The 24,494-nt window shown below is 32.5% G+C and overlaps 1 protein-coding gene across 1 annotated transcript; it reads left to right on the plus strand.

Annotated features, from left to right (window-relative positions):
• Positions 1 to 14,979: 14,979 nt before the first annotated feature.
• Positions 14,980 to 21,247, plus strand: LOC112727364 (uncharacterized). Its single transcript, XM_025777082.3, has 5 exons — positions 14,980 to 15,398; positions 17,795 to 18,547; positions 19,818 to 20,003; positions 20,247 to 20,372; positions 20,926 to 21,247. The coding sequence occupies exons 1-5, from the start codon at positions 15,312 to 15,314 to the stop codon at positions 21,034 to 21,036; spliced, it is 1,263 nt and encodes a 420-aa protein (XP_025632867.1). The 5' UTR covers positions 14,980 to 15,311; the 3' UTR covers positions 21,037 to 21,247.
• The last annotated feature ends 3,247 nt before the right edge of the window (positions 21,248 to 24,494 follow it).

The raw sequence follows: 24,494 nt of genomic DNA on the forward strand, positions 1-24,494 counted from the left end.
TGAGAGACAGTTTCCGTGTATCAACCGCGATCATCAATCTCCTCTGCTTTAGATCAAACACTGTATGGCCACGGTCATCCAATCTGAAGGAGGGTGAAGCTCTAGCAGTTCATTCTCTTTGGTGATCCTACTCAAAACGCCACATACAAAGTCGAATCTTCCGGATCAGAGGATGCTACTCCTTTGGGTTCTAGCCTCTACCATAGAAACCCTAATCTCTCTGTAAATCAGCTAAACTGGTGTCTCGAGAAGTCCCCAACGAAGTCTTGGATTAGCCGTCTGAGAGATGTATAGTCAAGTTGGCGGTTCGTGCTTTCCAGCCACGTATTCACATGAACCCAAGTTGAAACGGATGGTTGTCAGGCATGTGATCTTAGTATGATGAACGGAGCTGATTGTCATGGATCATCCCATTCACCATATTGAAGAACGAATATACATCTTAAAATTAAATCAAACACAGAACGAAGAGAAACAATAATTGTTCATGAGAAAATATTAAGTTCAATTCTCTAATCCATAAGCCACGCAAGCTCTCAGGATCTCAATTCAAACCAGGAATTTATTGATCAAAAGAGTTGTGAGGGAAAGAGCTTCAAACCGAATTCTATGATCCCTCTTCCAAGGCTCACATAGAGATTCAAGAATATCTAAATCCCCTTCCGGTAGTGATCAGATCTATTAAACACAGAAGTTTTCCCTTAGCTACAACAAGTAGATTGAGAAGAAGAAGAATTTTATTAATTCATTTGAATTACAATAGAGCTCTTCCCCTCAATGATTGGGATTTAGTTAATCATCGCTCTAAGAACAATTGCAGGAAATTGAAATTGCATGAAAATAAACCAAAACTTAATACAAGCAAATGTAAAGTTGCAGAATGTAAAAGTGTATAAAACTAAGAGTCCTAAGTTAAACTCTAGAGTACGTCCTCCTTCTAAGTTCAAAACTCTCCCTATATATACTATTCTCTGATCTTCAAATGAGTCTTCAAGTACTTGGATGTGGGCCCTTGGCCTTAGTTGAAGCAAGTTAAGATTTATTCAGGCCATTTCTGACGTTAACGCTGGCGTTAGCTCCCTAACGCTTTTATACTTGCATGAGTGCCCTTAGAACTGGCGTTGGTACTGGCGTTAACAGCATTGTTAACGCCACAATTTTCTTCCAAGCCGGCATTAATACTGGCGTTAACACACTAACGTTTCCATTAACGCTGCCTTCATTCTGGCGTTGCTACTAGCGTTAACACACTAACGTTGCCATTAACGCTCTTCATGTTGTGCGTACGCATTCTGTCATGTGCGTGCGCATCCTTGTGAGTTTTTCCACATGTGTGTACGCACACTGCTTCGTGCGTGTGCACACTAACAAATTTTCCTCTAGTGCGTACGTACACTGCTTCGTGCGTACGCACACTAGACAATTACATCACAGAAGTTGGCCCGGTTGAGGAATGATATTAATTCCTTCTCTCAGAAAGATGGAGAGTCACTTTAGGAAGCTTGAAAAAGATAGAATGAGATGCTGAGAAAGTTCTCTCATCATTTATTTTTTGAGTTGCTACAAATACATACCTTTTATGATAGAGTCTCTCAAACCTCCAGAATCATGATTGATACATCAACAGCAGGATCATTACATAGAAAAACACCTGAAAAAGTTTTAAAATTGATTGAAATAGTAGCATCCAATAACTACAAGTACTCAACCAAAAGAACAATGAAAAGAAGAGTGATGGATTGGACATACTGGACCCACTCTTAGCACAAAATAAAGTCATGTCTTAACAACTCACTTCACTCACTAAACAAATGGGAAAATGCAAGTTTTGGCCATCAGGACACAAGTTATCATCTGTGAATTGTGTGAGGGAGCTCATAAGAATGAAAAATATGAATTATTCAAGGATGTCTAACCTTCCACTGAGCAAGTGAATTATATGGGTAATTCTTCAATACAACAAAATAACCCTTTCTCAAAAATATACAATTCTGGATGAAGGAATCACTCAAATTTTGATTGGGAAAATCAAGGACAGAAAAATTTTAATGCTCTATACCAACAGCAAGTACCTCCTATTCAATCACATAATCCTCAAAAATCTTCATCTCTTGAGATTGCCATGGAAAAATGATCTCAATCAACCTCCATATTTGTTCAACAGACTTCTAGCTTCATGCAAGAAACACACACAAACTTCAAGAATCACAAAGCTTCTATAAAAAATTTAGAGGTGCAAGTGGTACAAATTGCTAAGAAATTAGCAGATAAGTCAACAAATACTTTTTCAAGTGACACAGTACCTAATCCTAGAGAGGAATGCAAGTGACGCCATGGTTTGCTGACATGGCTAACTATAAGGTTAGGAATGTAACGACCCAACTTCTAGCATGCCATGATCACACTAGAGGATAAGCATTACTAACTTGCTTTCCTTAACTTTAACTAGTATTTATTATAGGAGCCTGATTCACTGTTAAACGTAGTTATTTTGCGGGCTAATTATTTTTGAAAACGCGTTCAGTTTGATAAGCAGAAACATTCATAGATAAGGGTAATAACAGATAAAGTAGTACTAGAACTTACACATATTTACATGACATGTTGATCAACATTACTAGTTATGGAATCTCTTGGAGTAGTTAGCTATTAACTATTTATACATATATACACATATGATATCTCCTAACCCCTCTAGATTACAAAAGTGAGGAAATAACACTTTAGGTCTTCAAAATCTTGAGCCAAGCTGATGCCATCAAAATACAAGATATCATCCATCACTCTTCTGCACGTTTATACAACATTACTAATTCATCGGTGCTCCATCTGAAGGAATAAAAGGGGTAATAACTTGGCGGGTCTTAGTAAGGCTGGGTTGTTAGTTAAGTTTATTATTTTTATATTATTACTAAATAACAGTACTTGAACATAAAATATAGGAAATAGTAGAAAACAGAGAATATAGAAAAATAGTAAGAAAACAGAGAATACAAAAAATAAAATATAATAATAAAAATCACACACATACAGAATGTATATCAAAAAAATATGCGGCAAACAAGTATGATGCACATTTGATCCTAGTGCAGGTCTTGAGCTCATGTGTCGGTTGCTTACCCACTGCCAATATTACCTGACGCCAATCCCGGATATGGCTTTCCATAACTATGCATGTTACAACATCTCATCTTCCCTCATTGGCAGCTCTACTCTCTTAAGCAGGTAAAGGTTTAGAAAGGAATTCTTAGTTGCTAGGCGTCCCCACTATATAGTGATTCAAGTCGGTCCAGCCCAAAGGCTCTCTCTCAAATCCAACCCGAAGGTTCTTTTAACAATTATCTCACAGTGGCCCAAGTCGGCCTAACCCAAAGGCTCTCTCAATAACAATCTTACGCTTGAAGCCCTCGCAATCATTATCTCAGCCTAAAAACTTTCGCGATTATTATCTCAGCACGAAAGCTCCTGTGGTTAATATCTCAGCCCAAAGGCTCTTTTAGCATTTATTTACAACATACTATTTCTTAACATTTTATTCAACATAATTCTTTCCTCATATGCTTCTCTAAGTATTTTATGAAGAAATCCCTAGATTCTAGGTTTTAAATGGTCTTTTTTCGTCTTTTACCTTAATTACCATAATATTTTTAAATGTTACATTATTTACCTCAATCTTTACTTAAATTCTTTTTATATCTTTTAACCTCTAAATATTACACTTACATATTATGTTTAATCTCAAAAATTTAGTTACTTATATTTTAATCCATAAGCGTTGATTAATCACCTTTTACCTTACCAACATTTTAGTTAATTACCTTAGCTCCGCAATATTTTAATTAATCAAATTTTTACCTATATAACTTTAATAATATATTTCTCCGATTATTATTCTCATAACCTCATTTCACTTTTTATTATTCATAAAGTATAGTGCTTAGCGCCCACAATTGGAACCCAATGCCTTCATGAAAAGTTCATTACGTGTCGCAAGCGCCTAACACCAACTTTTGGCATCCAGCACCTTCGAGGGTTCAATTAATGGGTGCCCAGTGCCCAAAATGCATGCATGGCTAGCGGCCAATGCCCAAAATCTCCAACAGTGGGGCACCCAATGCCCAAATCAATTTCTAGGGAGAGGAGCCCCAACGCCCAAATCATTTTATGCTTTTAGGGAACACAAATACGTCTCGTAAACATAAGTTTAAATATCAAACGTTCAATAATCAATCAAGCATAAAAAACACAACTCATTCATGTTAATTTACCTAACTTTACCTCTTGATGTTAGCTTACAAAATTGATTTCCTCTTGACGTTGTCTAGCTCGCTTTCCTTCATAATTTTCGATAAAAAATAGCTTATAAATCATAATATATATAATAACCAAATCTTCATTCATGAGCTCAGGAAGAAGTTTCTCACCTTACGAAATCGGATATGATTATGAAGAGGAAAAAGAAACGAACACTTTAATCAATTTAAAATCTTCGTTGGGGTTTTAGAATAAAAGAACTGAACTTCGGAAGTTTGACGACAATAGAATTTCAGCTTTTCTCTCTTATTTTTCTTTTTCAAGTTACGTATGAAAACTTGATGGAAAGCAAGAAGTGGCTCTCGAGTCATATATGAAGAGAGAAAAATCAAGCGTGCAGGAGGTGGCTGAATGTGGTAAGGTCGTGGGAGTTATAAGGTGACTCATCAAATATTTATTAATAAATAAAATATCATTAAAGAGATAATTACTAAAACTAGATGCACTAGATTATTAGTAATTATATTTCTAAAATAAATATATGAGCTACTAGTATAAATGATATTAGTAACAAGAGTGTCGGTATTAATTCATGCCAATAAATTTTTAGTCCGGTTATTATATTATTATCATAAAATATCATAATTAAAATATCAATATAATAAAATATTAATATAATAAAATATTAATATAATAAAATATTATTTGAAAATATTTTCACATTTAAATTTTTTTTTTTTGCATATTTGAAATCGGTTCGTCAAATGGAGTCTATTCGTGTAATCTCGAATTTTACAATTTTTCTAAAGTTTGAAACTCGAGAAGTCCGTTACTGAAAATTTAGGTTATTATAGGGAAGGTTATCCCAAAAGAATTGAATTGGAATTAAAAAAATTGGTTCATGATGCTCTTCCTGTGAGATGATTCGTACCTTTTTAAAATGGATCTCACTAGGGAGACAATGGATTATTTGTACAATGTGTACAATTGGTTATTGAGTTACAAAATGAACATCCTCCTACTATCTAGAATAACCATTCGAGTACTAAGGATAATAAACATCTTCCCAAAAGATTAAATTGATTTTGGGGTTCACCAAGAATCGAACTCTTGACATTTCGGATCTAACACTCTAATACCATGTCATGATACCACTCATCCCAAAAAGTTCACTTGATGGGAAAGGGTAACACTAATGATTATATCTCTAATACTCCCTAAATCTCCATTGTATACATTGTATAAATATTCCATTAGCTCCTCATATTTTTCCTTTTAAAATATGTTCAGATAACATAATCAGGAGGTGTATTTATATTTGTTTCTTTTACGGTTGTTATTTACGTATCTTCTGGCAAATTTTTCTCTTACCTTTTGTATTTGTTTTGGTATCCCCCTATTTGGGTATTATTTATGTGATTGGATGGCGTGGCTAAACAAACTCCAAATTCTGCAAGCTCAACTTGCCGCGACTAGGTGTCGTGTCCCTGCTGCTATGGTTCTACTTCCTTATTAGTAGCTCGCAGTATCGACACTTTGTTTGGAAAGTAGTCATCCAATCTTCCTCTTACTCACATTATTAATCTTTTCCAAGTTGAGACTGTTGAGGCTGTTTGGAACCTATTGGTCAACTACCTTGTATTTTAATGGTGCCCTTGCTTCTAGGTGACTCTTTGATTTTAAGTGCTATAGTATGAACTTCTGGTATATTTGTAAGAAGGAATTATGAATATTGAGAGTCGAGATGATTTTTTTAAGGATGCATCATTGATACCCAACCAACAAAATACATACGGCATAAAAATTTTGATGTAAAGCACAGAAAATTTTAAATGGCCACAATTGACTCATTTAATTAATAAAATATTCGTAACAAAAACTTATGTACTATGTGTAAAAATTTTAATGTTATAGATAAAAATTTTTATATTATGTATAAAATTTTTTATGCTATATGGATAAATTTGTGCTATGTGTAAAAAATTTTGTGCTATGTCAATAAATTTTTATACTCTTCAACAAAAATTTCTATAGTGAAAAAATGTGGAAATAGAGTAGCCGTGATATATACGCGTACTATTTTTTATTAAACTTGGTTAAACATAATTTTAGACATTTAAATAACAAATATTTCTTATACGCAGGTTTAGTCCAATAAGTATTACATAGAGTGATATGCAGCTTTCTGGTCAAGAACCTTTGGCACAACTGTGACCATGTGAGTATTGATTGGTGGAACACAAATACACGCTGTTATACCCATTTGCTCCTTCCACTTCATGCAGGGCCTAATGGAATCTAATTTCATTTCTTTTTTTAACTAGAGCCACTAGGAGTCAAAACTCATAAGCACACAAGAAGTTTGAACACTCAAAAAAAAAAAAAGTTAGGAACATATTCTTAAAAAAAAAAAGTGAGAAGAGTTCGATTCCTCTATATTCTCATTATGAGGATTTTTTAAAGAAAAAACAAATTGATGTAAATAAAAAAATTAAGAACCAACAATTTTAATTTATGTTGGCTAATATTTTTAGTCAATAGTCTGATATCTTTAGTCTAACAGTTTATCACTATATTTCTAGCCAATACTTTTAAATATTATTCACTAATTATGAAGTAAAAACAATAAATATTAATATTTTTTTAGCCAACATTGCTATTTGTAAATATTTCATTCGTGAACTAGAAATAAAATGCTTAATTTTATTGAACTTATCATCAATGTCGAACCCATGTGAGCACTCAACTAAACGACCAAGAATATAATCCAAATTAGCTAAGGAATTTCCATTAAGCAAGGGAACAACCTTCATGCTCCAAACCTTTTTGCCAAAAGAGGCAAATTGGAAGCGACCAAAAACTATTGACTCTATCATGAATAGCGCAAGTACGTACGGTCACAAAAGAATGTAACATCTTTAGCTAGACAAATGCACAATACAAAATTTGAAGCTTGCACACGTGTCTGCTTAAGAGGTAGAAGGTGCGAGGAAAACTATGTAATATAGGGAATTCAGATTTAACGATATTGATGCAAAGCAACCGTAGCTAGCTTTGGTTAGATAGGCTTTAATTTGTTTTCCACATGCATGTTCCTTGATTGGCTGGCTTGTGACTTGTCTTCTTTACCAATCAAAGTTTCAAATCAATGCTGCTTGAAGATAGGAGCATGACATGATGGAAGCCTCTTTAGTGTGTATGATTTTTTTTTTTTTTTTCTTTATTTTAATTTGAGTTTACAAATGTGTAAAACTAAATTTGCTGCAGGTGATTCCTTCATCGAATTAAATTATGAAAATATCAGTTATCAAATCGATTATTATATATTTTTTTATAAATATATATATATTATTTAATTTATTTTTAATATATATTATATAATTTAATATATATTTTATACTAATAACTGATTTAATGACTGATTTTTTTCATATACGTAACATGGTTGTTAAATTATTTACTATTACTTTCAGATGCGGGTAAGCTTTTGTTATTTTTAATTTTTTCCCCAAAATAATTTGCATTTAGTTATCGAAGATAATTTTGTTTGAGGACACCATTATTAAATATTTTGTAATAAGCAGGGACGAATCCAAAAATATTATTCTGGAGGGGCCAATAACATATATAATATTAAAAATTATAAAAAAATTATATATAATATAAAATATATTACAAAAATATATCGATAGAGAATATATTTTAAAGTACACAAAATATATTTGTACTTTTCATTAAAGAAGTGGTCAATTCTTCGTATCATAAAATTTATCGATAATAGAATCTGTGTCAAATTTTTCAGCAATTTTCTTTTTAATATAATTAAAAGATAATTAGCAAGAAATTAACCTTTCATTTTGTTTATAAGTTATTTTTCATAATATTCATCGCTGAAAAAGATCTCTCAGTTGTAATATAGTTGAAATAGAGAGAATTAATACCAAATGAATCAAGAAGGACACTCAAAAAAAGAAAAAAAATTCATTTTATGAGATTTAAAAAATTTTATTTAATTAAAAAATATTAGTAATAATATCTTTTTAGATTTTTTTAATATTGTTATTTACTTTTTTAGATATTAGAATTCATTAATATTTAAGTTAGGTTGGATTATTATTTATATTAGACTAAATACTAAACAAATTTTTAAAAAAAATTAAATCATATTTAATAACTTATTACTATTAATCTTTTTTAAAAAAAATTAGGGGTCGAGCCCTCCACTCACCCGTATGTCCGTCCTGTTAATAAGGGTATGATTCTTCTAATATCGATTAAGGATTTAAGGAGGAAGAATATCTATATTACTCCAATTGACCATGTGTAGGATTGTTTTTTCTAGTTTGAATTGAATGATAATCAAAGATTTATTTTCACACGTTGTATTTTATTTATGTTTTAACCTATAAGAAAAACGATCATTTTCTCGGTCACAGAAAAATATATTTTAATTGAGAATTTCTTATAGCCACCAATTATAAGTTAGAAATTTAAAGTTATATTTTATATTATCATCTATCTATACAATCAATTTACACTAATTGGGAAATATAATAAGTACTCTTTAGATATCATAAATGAAAATCCGTCAAACAAATAATGATGTTTGAATTATATCTTCAATTGATAAAGCTTTTAAATATTAAAATTAATATAATTTTTAGATTAAAAATAAGTATGCTCGACAAGTGTATTATATTGAAAACTTATTATATTCTTATGTTTCATCAGTTTTGTACCAAATGTGAAACATATTCTATATGTTGGCATCTTTAAGATTGAACAGCCTGGATTTTAGTTTGCTGGTAAGATTATGTGGATCGATGTGGAACAAAAATTGACATATACATGAATAGACAATTGAGCTTAAAGGTGAAGTTAACATAATATAAAAGCAAATTATACGTTTATTTGGTTTAATAACCAATTTTGAATAGTAATACTATAGAAATATATGGGACTTTATGCGAATGAGACTTTGGCCATTTGAAAATAAACTGAGAAATACATTCCACACCAATGAATAATTCATGAATGGCTCAGGCATTAAGGTATTTATAAGAAAATGCGGGGTTTATTAGTCTGCCTAGATATTAAGTCACTACTACTCTAGAATTCCACTATCTGGAGGTTATGATCCTAGGTGGTTAGCTTGGGGAAATTAAACTAAGGGCTTGTTTGGGTGAGCTTTTAAAAAAAGATCTTTTTTCGAGTTTTTAAAGATCTTATAGAGAAGTAAAAGTAATTTTATGTTTGGATATCTCATGTAAAAAGGTCTTTTTATCAATCAATTATGTTTGGGTATAACAATATAAAAGTACTTTTTTGTTTATTTATTATATGAAAAACATCTTTTTTTAAGGAAAAAAGATCTTTTAAAAAAAGATGTAAATTACAGCTTCTCAAAAAAGATCTTTTTTTTATTTTACTAATGCTTTTATTTTTACTACTAGAAATTTGCCAAACACGTTAAAAAATAAAAAAAAATCTTTTTTTATTGAAAAAAGACCTTTTTTTAACAAAATAATGACGCCCAAACATGCACTAAATCACTATTGCAACATCATGATGTTCACTGAGAGTTCCATCTTTTAATTAGAGAGAGTCACGTACATTATTACAAGAATATTAAGCATTATCGACCACTATGTATGCCATCAATAACCAAATTTTCTAACAACTACAATACTGGTAAAAGTCCGGGAACCATAACATGATTGAGAAAATTCGACTATCTTTGTTGACTACCATGAGATTGGATCAAATCGAATTTAATATCTGTATTTTTTTAAATTTAAATTTAATCTTTTTTATAAATTTACGAGTTAGATCGAATCGAATATTAAATATATCTACAAAATATAAAAATATTTTAAAAATTTTATTTTTATTAAAAAATGTCAATAAAATATTTTTTTAAATATATTTACTTCTAAAATATTATTAAATATATTTTTTTAAAATAATAAAAATAAAATAATGTAACATATATGATAATTATTAATTAAAATAAAATATAAAAAATATTTATTTATTCATTTATTTTTTTTTCGGATTCGCAGATATATGGATCGAATATGCGAATAACTATTTAAAATTTACATTCTGATTTTATTAGTATATGAATCGGATCAGATTGGATCTGATAGCCGTGCAAATTAATTAGATCAATATCCGCATTTTTCAAATCAAATTCGGATAAACACTGTGGATATACAGATCGAACTTGATATCTATGAATACCTCTAAAATCAGTTATTATGTAAATATATGTGTTATTAAACTTATTTACCATATTAAAAAATATATATATATATATATATATATATATATATATATATATATAAATGAATGAATAATTTGGTGTCTACTTTTTTACGTACACGTAAAAATATTGTATAGAAAACGCAAATCACATTATCCTTATTATTATATTTTATATTATGAAAATATTTAGGGCTAATATTTGAGATGTTTGGAGGTTATGAATACGAAGTATGGATGTTATGTGTGTGAAATTAGATGCTAAGTTAAAGATATATTCACAAATTTGTTATACAACTTATATTTTTATACTGATTGTTATAAATATAAACTAAAGGTTTAATTACTCTGTTGGTTTTTATAGTTTTACGAAATTTTTAACTAGGTCTCTATACTTTTTTTTTTTAATTGAGTCCTTGCACTAAAATTTTTTTTTAATTGGGTCGCTATACTTTTTTTTCATTTTATTTAGGTCCTATATCAATTTTTTTTATTTGGGTCCCTATAAAATTAAGCTAATTACTACTAAAAAGGACTTAATTGAAAAAAAAAATTTAGTGTAGGGACTCAATTAAAAAGAAAAAAAGTATAGGAACCTAATTAAAAATTTCACGAAACTATAGAGACCAACAGAGTAATTAAACCTAAACTAAAATATGAAATTTAAAAAAATTATGAAATTTTTTAAATAAGATGGTCAAATTTAGTTAATAATCAAATTATTCCTCAAAAGATGTTTCGTTCTTTAAATTTGTTTTTGAAATATTTTATCAATCAAATTAGTCTTTTATAGATTATAAATTAATCATTTTCGTCCTTCAGTCACTCAATTCATAGTTTTGGTAAACAATTGATGATATAAAACAATAACTCACATCATATATGACATCTAACATATCTAATTAAACGTTGAACAAATATATTTATGAAAATTTATCAATTTAGTGCCGTCAAGTTATATTAGGGTTTATATAATTAAAAAAACAGACTAAATTGATATATTTTTATAAACATATTTATTTAGCGTCCAATTAAACATGCTAAGAATCATGTATGTTATCAGTTAATATTTTATATTATCAATTATTCACGGAAATACGAAAGGACAAAAATAAATAATTTATAATTTTTAAAAGATTAATTTAATTGATAAATTTTTTAAAGATGAATTTAAAAAATGACCCATCTTTTAAGGGCTAATTTAACCATTAATCCGATCAAATTCAAATACGATAAAATAGGGAAGAAATAATGAAATGGTGATTCTTAACAAGGATTGTAATAAAGAGAAAAAGATTAAAAATATAAAATATAAATAATGCTTATGAAAAAAATATTATATCGTGAATAGGGATTGAACACTTACAAAATTGAGATGAATGAAAATTTTTTTCATTAAAAAAAAAATGCCTTGTGCTTTTTGGGATATGATACGGCCGTTACAAATTCGATGTCATAATTCGGCATTATATACAATAACTCGGCATTATGCACTATAACTCAGCACTTTATGTTATAACTCGGCGTTATACGTTACAATCAGACTCAACGGACTACATCCTAAAATAAAAACGTCCGACCAAACATTATCACTTATTAAAACCTATTAATTGCTCTTCAATTCAGATTATCAATAGAAACGTAACCGACCTATTTTATCTCACCTATAAAGGTATGATATTTTATCTTCAAAGGATACATTGAATTCTCAATACTGACTTAAGTTTCGGAGTGCCTTTGCAGGTACACTCCCCCCTCGTTCCTTGCTCACGCTCTGTGCAATTGGACATCTCCTTGGAGAAAAGCTCGGACTTCCACAAAACTCAAAGGTCGGCACCAAAGATAACAACTCGGCGTCGACTCCCAGGGACCGAGCTCTCCCTTCAGGTATCCATACAAGAACGATTGGCGCCCACCGTGGGCCTCGAAATAAACACCCTTCTTTCTATAGGCCCCATTTCCTTCCAATGGTTTCAAACTTACCTACACCTTTGTAAGAAAATGTCATATAGTAAATCATTAAGGCCCGAAAAAGGCCGATCTATATCTGATTTTCCGATCTACATCTGGTATATCTATTTGCCGATATATATCTGCTTTTCTGATCAATATTTGTTAGCTTTATTTTTCAATTCATCTATGGTATATCTATTTTTCGATTTATATCTGTTTTTTCGATCATTCTCTGTCATCTCTGTATTTTTCAAATCATCTCTCGTATATTTATTTGTCGATCTATATCTGCTTTTCTGATCAATATCTTTCATCTCTATTTTTGAATTCATCTGGTATATTTATTTACCGATCTATATCTGCTTTTTCGAACAATATCTATCATCTTTATTTTTCAATTCATCTATGGTATATCTATTTGCCGATCTATATCTGTTTTTCCGATAAAAAATCTGTCATCTCTATTTTTCAAATCATCTTTGGTATAATTATTTGCCGATCTATATCTATTTTTCCGATCAATATCTGTCATCTCTATTTTTCAATTCAACTCTAGTATATCTATTTGTCGATCTATATCTGTTTTTCCGATCAAATATCTGTCATCTCTATTTTTCAAATCATCTCTAGTATAATTATTTGTCGATCTATATCTGTTTTTCCGATCATTATCTGTCATCTCTGTATTTTTCAAATCATCTCTCGTATATTTATTTGTCGATCTATATCTGCTTTTCTGATCAATATCTATCATCTCTATTTTTCAATTCATTTGGTATATTTATTTGCCGACCTATATCTGCTTTTTCGATCAATATCTGTCAGCTTTATTTTTCAATTCATCTATGGTATATCTATTTTTCGATCTATATCTGTTTTTCCGATCATTATCTGTCATCTCTGTATTTTTCAAATCATCTCTCCTATATTTATTTGTCGATCTATATATGCTTTTCTGATCAATATCTGTCATCTCTATTTTTCAATTCATCTGGTATATTTATTTGCCGATCTATATCTGCTTTTCCGATCAATATCTATCATCTCTATTTTTCAATTCATCTGGTATATTTATTTGCCGATCTATATCTACTTTTTGGATCAATATCTGTCAGCTTTATTTTTCAATTCATCTATGGTATATCTATTTTCCGATCTATATCTATTTTTCCGATCATAGTCGCATCGTTTACACATGCGCAATCAAACTCAATCTTCAATTCCGAACTATGACTATCAATAGTTAACAAACTCAAAATTACATTGGAAAAATCAAAGGCACAATCAATGACAAGACTACTACACTTTCCAATACACGTTAACTTCAAATCACGTCTGAAATTCAAATTATTCGTTATTTTAATAAAGTAAGTTGATCTGGGGGCTCCATACCTAAAACTCAAATCGCCGAGTTATAACTAAAAAAGCTCAACCTGCTTTATCAAAATATAGTCAGACTAAGCTTGGGGGCTATGATATGGCCGTTACAAATCCGATGTCATAATTCGGCATTATATACAATAACTCGGCATTATGCACTATAACTCGACACTTTACGTTATAACTCGGCGTTATACGTTACAATCAGACTCAACAGACTACATCCTGGAATAAAAACGTCCGACCAGACATTATCACTTATTAAAACCTATTAATTGCTCTTCAATTCAGATGATCAATAGAAACGTAACCGACCTATTTTATCTCACCTATAAAGGTATGATATTTTATCTTCAAATGATACATTGAATTCTCAATACTGACTTAAGTTTCGGAGTGCCTTTGCAGGTACACTCCCCCCTCGTTCCTTGCTCACGCTCTGTGCAATTGGACATCTCCTTAGAGAAAAGCTCGGACTTCTACGAAGCTCAAAGGTCGGCACCAAAGATAACAATTCGGCGTCGACTCCCAGGGACCGAGCTCTCCCTTCAAGTATCCATACAAGAACAGAATAATGTTAAAAATCATTTCGGAGAAAACATGAAAAGTGAACAAATTATACATTATAAAATAAAATCAATATACACAATAAACATGGAATATATTTTTATTATTATTAATGCAAATTATATACCCAATACGAAAATAAACCTATGATGGTTTTAAAAGGAAAATAAAATATTATTAATACGAATTAAATAATATTGATCCATTAGTCTTCAGGCTAAGGTAATTGTCGTGCTAATATTCATCCAGTTCATGAAAATTAATCTTATGTATGCGCGCGAGGTATATGTATAATAATGTATGATATAAATAAAGTCAAAACTAAAAACTCTTGAGAGTTTTAGGGTGAAAATTCTTGTCTCTCAAACATTTCTGACTGATTATATATGTATGTGTTGAAAAATTGAAGTGATGAGCATGGCATCCACTTCACAAGGCTCATGGCCCAACGCAAGTGTCGCGTTGACGCCTGCGAGAGTCAGGCTTGACGCCTTTTACCCACAACCCCATTTCCCTATATATGCACATTAACTAATTTTTCAAGTCTTTGACACCCTCATACTCCCCATCTTCTCAGCTAACTACTCTCTCCCCATCATATTCCCTCTCTCTTCTCTCTCTTTGTGCATACAACTTTCTTTGTCTCCTTTTGAAACTCACCCATGTCTTAAATTTTGTACATATATTATGGAGTGTTGTTGTTGTGCCTTGTTTTTAGTCGCGCACATCTGTGGGACAACACAGAATTATATGTAATATTTTTCACACTCCCACAAGTGTATATGTATTAGATTTTACATACATATATACATATAATCATAGTTTTCAATTTTTAATTTGCTGTTTACATTGCCTCCTCCTCCTTTAATTTCTTTCCAAGAGGGATCATCATCATGTTGCAGGATGTTATTCACCCGCCACCACCGCCACTGTCGCCGTTGCCATCGCCAGCCCAACCTCCAACCGAGCAAATCTCCATTGTAATAATCTCTTCAAAACAGTATTTTTATTATTATATATATAGTAGCAAATATGTTGGTGCATGTTTGGAGCTTCATTAACATTATATAATGGGTTTTTGCATGTGAGTGATATTAGTGCATGAACTTGATAATAAGGTTTTCTTTTCCCTCTTTTTTTTTAATGTTTTCTTTAATACTATTATTCAGGTCACTTTTTTCTCATGTGTTAGAAAGCAATAAAATAATTTGTATTAATTCTTACGATGCAATTCATTGTCTGACTTTAATTCATTTCTCCCGGAAAAGCTCTAGTCCACTTCAATTTTCACATATGCATGAGCCATGAAAGATGAATATGGTTTATTTTTGTGTTTGTGTTTGTTACATGTCTTCATCTTAATTTGCCTTCGAGAAGTCTGAAAAATATTTCCCCTTAAAGGTGATAGCCAGAGAATTAAGCTGAAGAAATTAAACACTCAAATTCTTTTTCCAATAAGGCCATTCCCACAAAATTTTTAATTATAGGACAACAAGCGTTTTATTTCTTTTCCCTCTATTTATATACATGGTTGGTGTGAGCATATATAATGTTAATTGACTAGGCAATAAGAAAGAATCAAAGACTCCGTGAGAATTAGGCTTTGCTCTTTATTTGATATTATCCAATCTAACACAACACACAGTCATTTTTCTTATGGGGCAACATCGTAAAAGTGATGCATGTACATATATGTAAGAGTTTCCGTGCATAACCACTACATAGATTTCAAGTTCTTATGGAATATTTATACCTTTTTGTGCATATGCTTGTTGTGTAAGATATTTGCTAATTCTTGATGTTCTTAGTTAGATAGGTTAAGAAGGAGAGAAAGAGAAAAGAGGGGGGAGGGGGCTTGATTAATTAAATGTCAAAAATTCATCAAATGGATACATATATAGCATTAAAGGGTCCCCTTTATGAATTTAATAATCTCCAATTTACTATTATATATAAAAAAAAAAAAAGAAAAAAGTTACTCTTTTATCTTTATTTTAAAATTTTGATACAAAAGATATTTTAGAAGAGTGAGTAATAACATGGCGTGAGACTTTGTTTTCAGAGTTCATGATAACTGTTATTATGATGATAAGTATAGCTTGGATAATATTTAAAAAAGTGTTATTAAAATTAAATTAAAATTTTCATATTTTTATAATACTTTTTATTTTTATTTTTAAAATTAAAAGATTATTTTAAATATTAAAAATATTATTTTAATTTTAACAATATTTTTAAATATTGATAAAGTTGTATAACTATCGTAGCAGCACCATAATAGTAGCCATTCCATGCACCTTCTTCTTCTTCTTATAATAGTTCCGTACTTACATGTCTCCATCTCTTTTAACAATATAAATTCTAAACTCAAAAAAGCAAAACTAATTTGGAGAATTTTCTTATCTGTCTCTATTACTAAATATGGGCAAAAATTGACTAGACTATGCAACCAACTTAGAATTATATGTAGATCAGAATTTCCCCCCATTGGTACTTTGTACATTGAATTCGTTTCGTTTTTCTCAAAGACAAAGATGGCAGATACTGTTCTATTAATTGGGCATAAGTGCATAACGTTTTTCATTTTAGAACTCCAACCACTTGATGAAGACATATACATAGGGAATAATATTATTATTATTTACAACAATGCTAGGAACTAAGAGAGTATCAGCTAAAAACCAGCCAAATGCCTCTGAGTGAATCCAAAATCTTTATGTAGATGGTACTTATGCTAGGCATTAAGATGTTTCTTTTCTTTATAAATTGGATGGTTCAATCTATTTTCTGATTTATCATATTTTAGACATTTGGAGAGGGAAGGAGGGTGAAGAGACAGAATCTAATTGAATCAGTTTCCATGATTCACGTTGCAATGATATTGAACATATATCCTCCTAATTTAAATGTGGTGAAACATTTAATAAACAATACTTTAAATCATAAATTTAAATGTGGTGAAATATTTAATAACCAATATTTTAAATTATAAATAAATAAAATTAATTACTATATTTATAATTAATTAAGTTGTTCTATTTTTCACTGATTTGAAATTGGTTGTTTTCCTATTATTTATATTATTATTAACTTCAAAAGTTTCAAACTGTGAATTTTCTTTTTTCTTTTTTTCCTCTCTCTGTTCTGTTCTGAAGTGATCAGATCAGACTCATGTCTATCAACAAAAAGAGGAATAGGATTCAGATTTCAAAGTTCAAATCCCCCCGTAGTGAATGAAAACTACAGAGAATCACGTTTCTTGTTTTCTTCTTATAAAGAACTGGTTCTTCACATTAATTATTCTGAGTACTATATGCATAGCATTTTATTTTTTCTAGCGATGTTGTTCACATTGCTTCTATGTAACACACTGCAGGAGGAGATTTCGAGCCCAATCAGCGCCCGAATCTTCGAACTCTGCGACGCCGAGTTGTTCCCGGAGGCGGGTCTTCAGAGCTCTGACGTTACCTCAACCTCAAACTGTTGCTTTGAAGAGGCACAATACAAGACCAATACAGTCACCACACCAACTAGTACAGCACAAGATATAACTGCCTCGGCAGCGGCCGTTGCGGCCAATAACAATATTAACAAACCACCGGACAGCTGTAACAACCTTTCGGTTATCTTTGACTCCCAAGAAGAGCTTGACAATGACATCTCTGCTTCCATAGACTTCTCTTCTTCTCCAGCCGCAGCTTTTCCGGTTCCATCTCTTCTCCCAAATATCACAACTCAGCCGGAACAATTCGACTTCTCTTCGCCTTCGGTTCTCAAGGGTCTCCCTCATCAGTATCCAACTGACACTGCTACTACTGTTGTTGTTCCACCACTTATGGGGAATCCATTAGTACCTTCTGTTTTCGAAGATGAATGCATGTCTTCAATGGCTTCTTATGTTCCTATTAACTCTTCTTCCGCACCTTCTTGCTCTTATCTCAGCCCTGCTGGCTTAGGAGTGTTCATGCCTCCTCTTACTACCGCCTTATCTGCTGATTCTGCCTTGTTTGGTGGCAACATTCTACTCGGTTCGGAACTTCAAGCTCAAGAAATAGATTACCAAGGAGAAAATGGTGGAATATTTTGTACAGATTCAATTCAGAGGGTGTTTAATCCACCAGATCTTCAGGTACGTGAGAAGAATTTTTCATACTACATTAGTTCAGTTATCCTTCATTTCTTTATTCAAGAATAACTAAACTTGGTAATTTTTGCATGGAAAATCTCGTCACTTCTCACTAGACATGTTTAACTAGACTTGAAGTTTTTAAACCATGCAAGTGATAAATGACGAATTCAATCCTCAATTTTTATTTACCAAACAAATTCGTCTCTGTATTGAACGAAGTGTAAATATTAGTTCAAAAATGTTAGTTCAAAAATGTTATTCGTATACCAAACCCAACCACTAAAATAATCTACTAATATATTTGTCTATAAATACATGTCTGATTTAATTTATTTTTAATATATCTTTATATTTCAGTATATATTTTTTATTGATAACTGATTTAGTTGTTGATTTTATACACATAACATATAGTAGATATTAGTCCCTTATGTATGTGCACAAAATTCACTTTAAATCTTTAAAAAATAGATAAAATATATTTTTTATTTTAAAATTTATCAAAAATTAAAAAAAAATTGTAGACATAGCAAGTAGGTTGTCTTTCGTGACAACACATATATTTGAAACAAAAAAATTTTTTTGAGACAAATTAAAATTTAAAATATTTTTAAAATTTTAAACAAATTTTAAAGATAAAAAATATATTTTATACTTAAACAATCACGTTGTCTCATGATTTATGTGATAAGAAATTAAGCATCATAAAATATTGTGACTGACAAGATTGTTCAAAACAAAATTTGTTAGATAACAAACTAGTGGCTTATTAGAACAAAAAAAAAAAAAAAAGAAAAAAAAAACCGGAAGTGATGTGGCCAAAGAAATTTATGGATGTCATAATAAAGCTTACTTAGTTGCGAGCGTGGAAGGAGTAGTTAAGATAGCAATCGCTTCAGAAACTCGCTTGTATTCTAAGGGAATCACCACTTTCTGCTCAAAAGTGAAAAAAGAATTAAAAAAAAATAACAAACAGAATCATCATTAATGAGACCCTCTTTTCATGGGTTGGATAACAGTTAATAACAATTTTGTAATGTATACGCCAGCATATTTTCTCTATGTATTTAGATCATAGTTGCTTTTCGTTGCGAAACCAGTACGCAGTACACGACATGTAAAATATGTTACATGGGAAATATACCTATAATATTCTGGTATATAGATGAATTTTGAACTAGTTTGGGGTATGTCATGCAATCAGCGAATTCATGTAACTATGATATTTTGGATAATGGATTAATCTTCGGTTTGTAATTTTCTGTCCCAGACACTTAGTAGTGAGAGTCAGCAACTTGTACCTGGTTCTGGAGGCTCGGCCACTTTGGCACCAGAGATCTCAAACTTGGAGGACTCTACCTTAAAAGTTGGAAAACTTTCTGTTGAGCAAAGGAAGGAAAAGATTCATAGATACATGAAGAAGAGAAATGAAAGAAATTTTAGCAAGAAAATCAAGGTACTATATCAAGCCACAAATCAGAAATATTAACAAATAAAAGTTCTGATAAATCTCGTTTTTTTTTTTTTTTTTTTTTTTTTCCAAACAAAGCCTTTGATTTCAATATATTTTTCATTTTACGCATTAAAAAAATTAAGCATGGATTCCAATATGTTTAATTTGTTATCGTTTTATGTCTTCCCATTTATTTTCTAAAGTTTGATTGATACCAAATTAGTGATCATTCTGGAAAATATGCAGTATGCCTGCCGCAAAACTCTGGCTGATAGCCGACCCCGAGTTCGAGGAAGGTTTGCAAAGAATGATGACTTCGGAGAGAACCATAGACCAGCTTGTAGCAATCATGAAGAAGATGATGAAGAAGAAGTAAGATTCCTAATAAAGCCGTCTTCAATTATTTAACGGGTTCAAAGTTAAAATAATCACAAAAAAACATGCATCTTCAATTTGGTCTTAAAAGGAATTTATACGATTCAAATTACTCCATAAGATTTCAATGATGAATCAAATATGATGATGTGTCATAAAATAATTTATGGTAGTCATTATTTAACTGATAGAATAAATAGTTTGATTCACTGTTGAATTTTTCAAGGATTAATTTGAGGTATATCAGTATATGATGATGATTTTTAGCGTTTAGACAACTAAATTGACACACACCGAGGTCCTCTTAATTTGCTATCTAGTCTCTGAAGTTTCCAAGTTATATTTAGAGATCTAAGGAATTAGTATGACAATATTGTAATACCTGTGGATGGTAAAAGAATAAAAGTTCAATGTACAAAGTCTTAAAAGAGAAGATAAAACAAAAAAAAGAAAAGAAAAATTCCCTATCACTTTTAACTTTTCAATTATTTGATGGCATAATTATATTCCCTAATCCTAATATATACTCTTTCCGTGTTTGTACTTGCAGATAGTTGTGAAGGAAGATGATGATTTGGTCGATTCCTCAGATATCTTTGCACATATAAGTGGTGTGAACTCCTTCAAGTGCAACTATTCCTCCATCCAATCCTGGATTTAATTTGAAAAATCATGTTTAGTAATTTCATTTTTAGTATAACAATATTAATATCTTTATTATACGTAGCTTCTATAGATTTTTGCAGGGCCCTTTAGTCATCCTTTGTTTGATGGTTGGGGTCAAAATAATATATACCAATAAGTGAGTGAGTCAGGAATATAAGAGTGTACACATTTTTGCATATACTATATATCTTTTTTCTTTTCTTTTTTATTACCTTGTAACTACTAGAATATATAATATATTATACATTAACCCGTTAAAAGAAACTTCCAGTTTTCCCTCAAAACTGGTGCATCTTATTGATGTAAGTTTCTTAGATTATAAATCATATTACAGGTTCTAAATTTGTTTACATTGAATTCCATACCTGGCCTCTGAAGCAAATTAAAGGAACGAAGCGCAATATTTTCCTGGTTTATATTGAAAGAGAATGGAATGGATATAGAAACTAGGGTAGGATAATTAGGAATTTAATTTAGGAGAATTTTACTAACCAAACAAATCGGAAGAAAAAAGCTGACCTCAAGAAAGGAGAAAAAAGATGAAAGGAAACCGAGAATAAATCTATCTATACGTACTGTTTCGAGAGTTATTTGAAACTGAGTTGTTTTTGGACTTGAACATGAGGTCCAGACTCCCTTTTGGACAGCGTTCGACTTCTACTGGTATAGAGGTGCCATCGTCCGAGTTCCTCGTGAGGAGGTGGTGGGTGGTACCTGCAAGGGACTCCGATACTTAAGTTAGCAAGGATTTAAGCAAGTTTTTAATAGATTGGGTTCGAATTATATCTGAAGGTGTCACGATATTTATAACTGTAGACGTAGAGACAATTAACCACCTTTTGAAGTAGTTCCACCTTTGATGGTGGAATCGTTATTTCCTTTTGTTAGAGAGTTTGTTGAGACATCTTTTCTACAGTAGGAGTTAGTTGTTGATTCAAGCGAGTAGGAGACTATGATAACTGTTCATACCCTGGGTCGAGCTGTCCGACCCGGGATGTTTAACGACAAGTCGACCGACCTCTTCAGGTCAGGACCATCCGACCTCTTCTCAAAGAGCTCGGCCAAATTACTAGGAAAAGCCCAAATAGGGCCCAAACAGAGGAACACGACCCAAATCCAAAGGCAGTCCAAGCCTACAGAGATAAGGGCGGTTCCCTTGAAGATAAGATGACCTCACCCAAAGATAAGTTAAGATAAGATAACTATCTTATCTCCAGAAAGGTCACTCCTCATCATTATAAATACACTGGAGCACCCAGGTATAACTCATACTCTGATTCTACTAAAAAACTGCTTAATACCCTTGCTAACTTAAGCATCGGAGTCCCTTGCAGGTACCACCACCCTCCGGTGACGAAGGATCAGCATCACCAACAAAGTCCAATAAGTCGGATGCGGTGGCTCCGGCCACCACCCACAAGCCGGACACATCAGCGCCGACCATCACAGAAGATCTCGTCGGAGATCGACCTACAGTTTCAGGTAACCCTCGGAACATTGGCGCTGTTGCCGGGGAACCTGGAAGTCATTCCATCATCATGGCAGACAACCTTGACAATGACCACAACTCTGATTTGGAGAACAGAACACCACATAAGAACACGGAAGTCACACTAGACAATACTTCTCAACCTAACAAAGACAAGAACTCACCAAACACGGGAGCCATGGAGGCACTTCAGGATCGCCTAAAACAACTCGAAAAAGAGGTAGAGTATCAACGCGAAGTCGAGAGAGACCTACAAAGGGAGGCTAGGCGACGCCACGAATTAGAGGACAAGCTCCTAAAGCTCGAAGCCGATCTCAAAGCTAAAACTACCCGATCCAGCCACGAAAATAGCTCCCGCAAGGATCAAGACCCATTCACCAAAGAGATTATGAAGGATAAAATCCCAAAAGATTTCAAACCCCCGACATGACTCTATACGATGGCACATCAGATCCCAGCCATCATCTCAGTAACTTCAGAAGTAGAATGTATCTCATCGACGCCTCAGATGCAGTCCGCTGCAAAGCCTTCCCAACTACCTTGACAAAGACAACAATTAAATGGTTCGACAATTTGCCCCCCAGGTCCATCTCAAACTTTGACGACTTAGCTAAAAAATTTCTAGCTAGATTCTCCAGCCAGAAGGACAAAACTAAACACGCTCCAAGTCTACTAGGTATCAAGCAAGGAGATCGGGAAAGTCTCCGTAGCTACATGGAAAGATTCAACAAGGCATGTTTGGACATAAAAAGTCTACCAACAGAAGCAGCCATTATGGGTCTCATCAATGGCTTACGAGAGGGACCTTTTAGTCACTCCATATCAAAAAGACATCCCACATCTCTAAATGAAGTGCAGGAACGAGCTGAGAAATACATCAACATGGAGGAAAACTCTCGACTAGGAGAGACCTCAAAATGCGGATTCTCCTACTCCTCCCGAGATAAGGATAAAGAGTCCAAGAAAAAAGAAGACCAACATGGAGAAAAGACCAAGAAATACCACAATTACACCCCTCTCCGGATGTCTCTTGTAGATGTCTATCGAGAAGTATGCCATACTGAAAAAATACCTCCACCTCGACCACTCAAAAGCAAGAAAGGAGGAGGAAATCGGACAGAATACTGTGAATACTATCGAATCTATGGACATCCCACCAACGAGTGCTTTGATTTAAAGAATGTCATAGAAAAATTGGTAAGAGAAGGGATACTAGATCGGTACTTAGCCAACAAATCAGAGGAGCCAAGAAAAAGAAGAAGGGACGAGAAAGTCGGACGACTTGAACGACCACCTCGTACCCCGGAGAGACATGTCCACATGATACACAGAGGATTTGCGGGAGGAGAAATCTCTAGATCATCTCACAAACGACATCTAAAGGAAGTATATCATGTCGAGGAAGGGGAAGGAGCACCCGACCTCCCCACTATCACCTTCACCAAAGAAGACGCAGCTGGCATCATCCCGGGACATGACGATCCCATGGTCATCACTATCATATTGGCCAACGCCAACCTCCACCGCACATTGGTAGACCAGGAAAGCTCGGCTGACATACTGTTCAAAACCACCTTCGACAAACTCGGCCTAGAGGAAAAAGAACTTAGAGCATATCCGAATAGCCTATTCAGGCTGGGAGACACCCCAATCTAACCGCTTGGATACATCTCACTTTACACAACCTTTGGAAAAGGAAACCGGTCAAAGATACTCAACATAGACTACATCGTGGTCAATGTGAGTACAACCTACAATGCCCTTGTTCATACCCTAGGTCGAGCTGTCCGAACCGGGATATTCAGTAATAAAGCGACCGACCTCTTTAGGTGAAGCGGACCGACTTCTTTACGAAGAACTCGGCCAAATCGACAGGAAAGCCCAGAAAGGGCCCAATTCCAGGGATACGACCCAAATCCAATGGTCGTTCAGGCCTACAGAGAAGGGCGGTTCTGTTGAAGATA

The sequence above is a fragment of the Arachis hypogaea genome, chromosome 12, assembly GCF_003086295.3.
Source record: "Arachis hypogaea cultivar Tifrunner chromosome 12, arahy.Tifrunner.gnm2.J5K5, whole genome shotgun sequence".
Taxonomy (NCBI): Eukaryota; Viridiplantae; Streptophyta; class Magnoliopsida; order Fabales; family Fabaceae; genus Arachis; species Arachis hypogaea.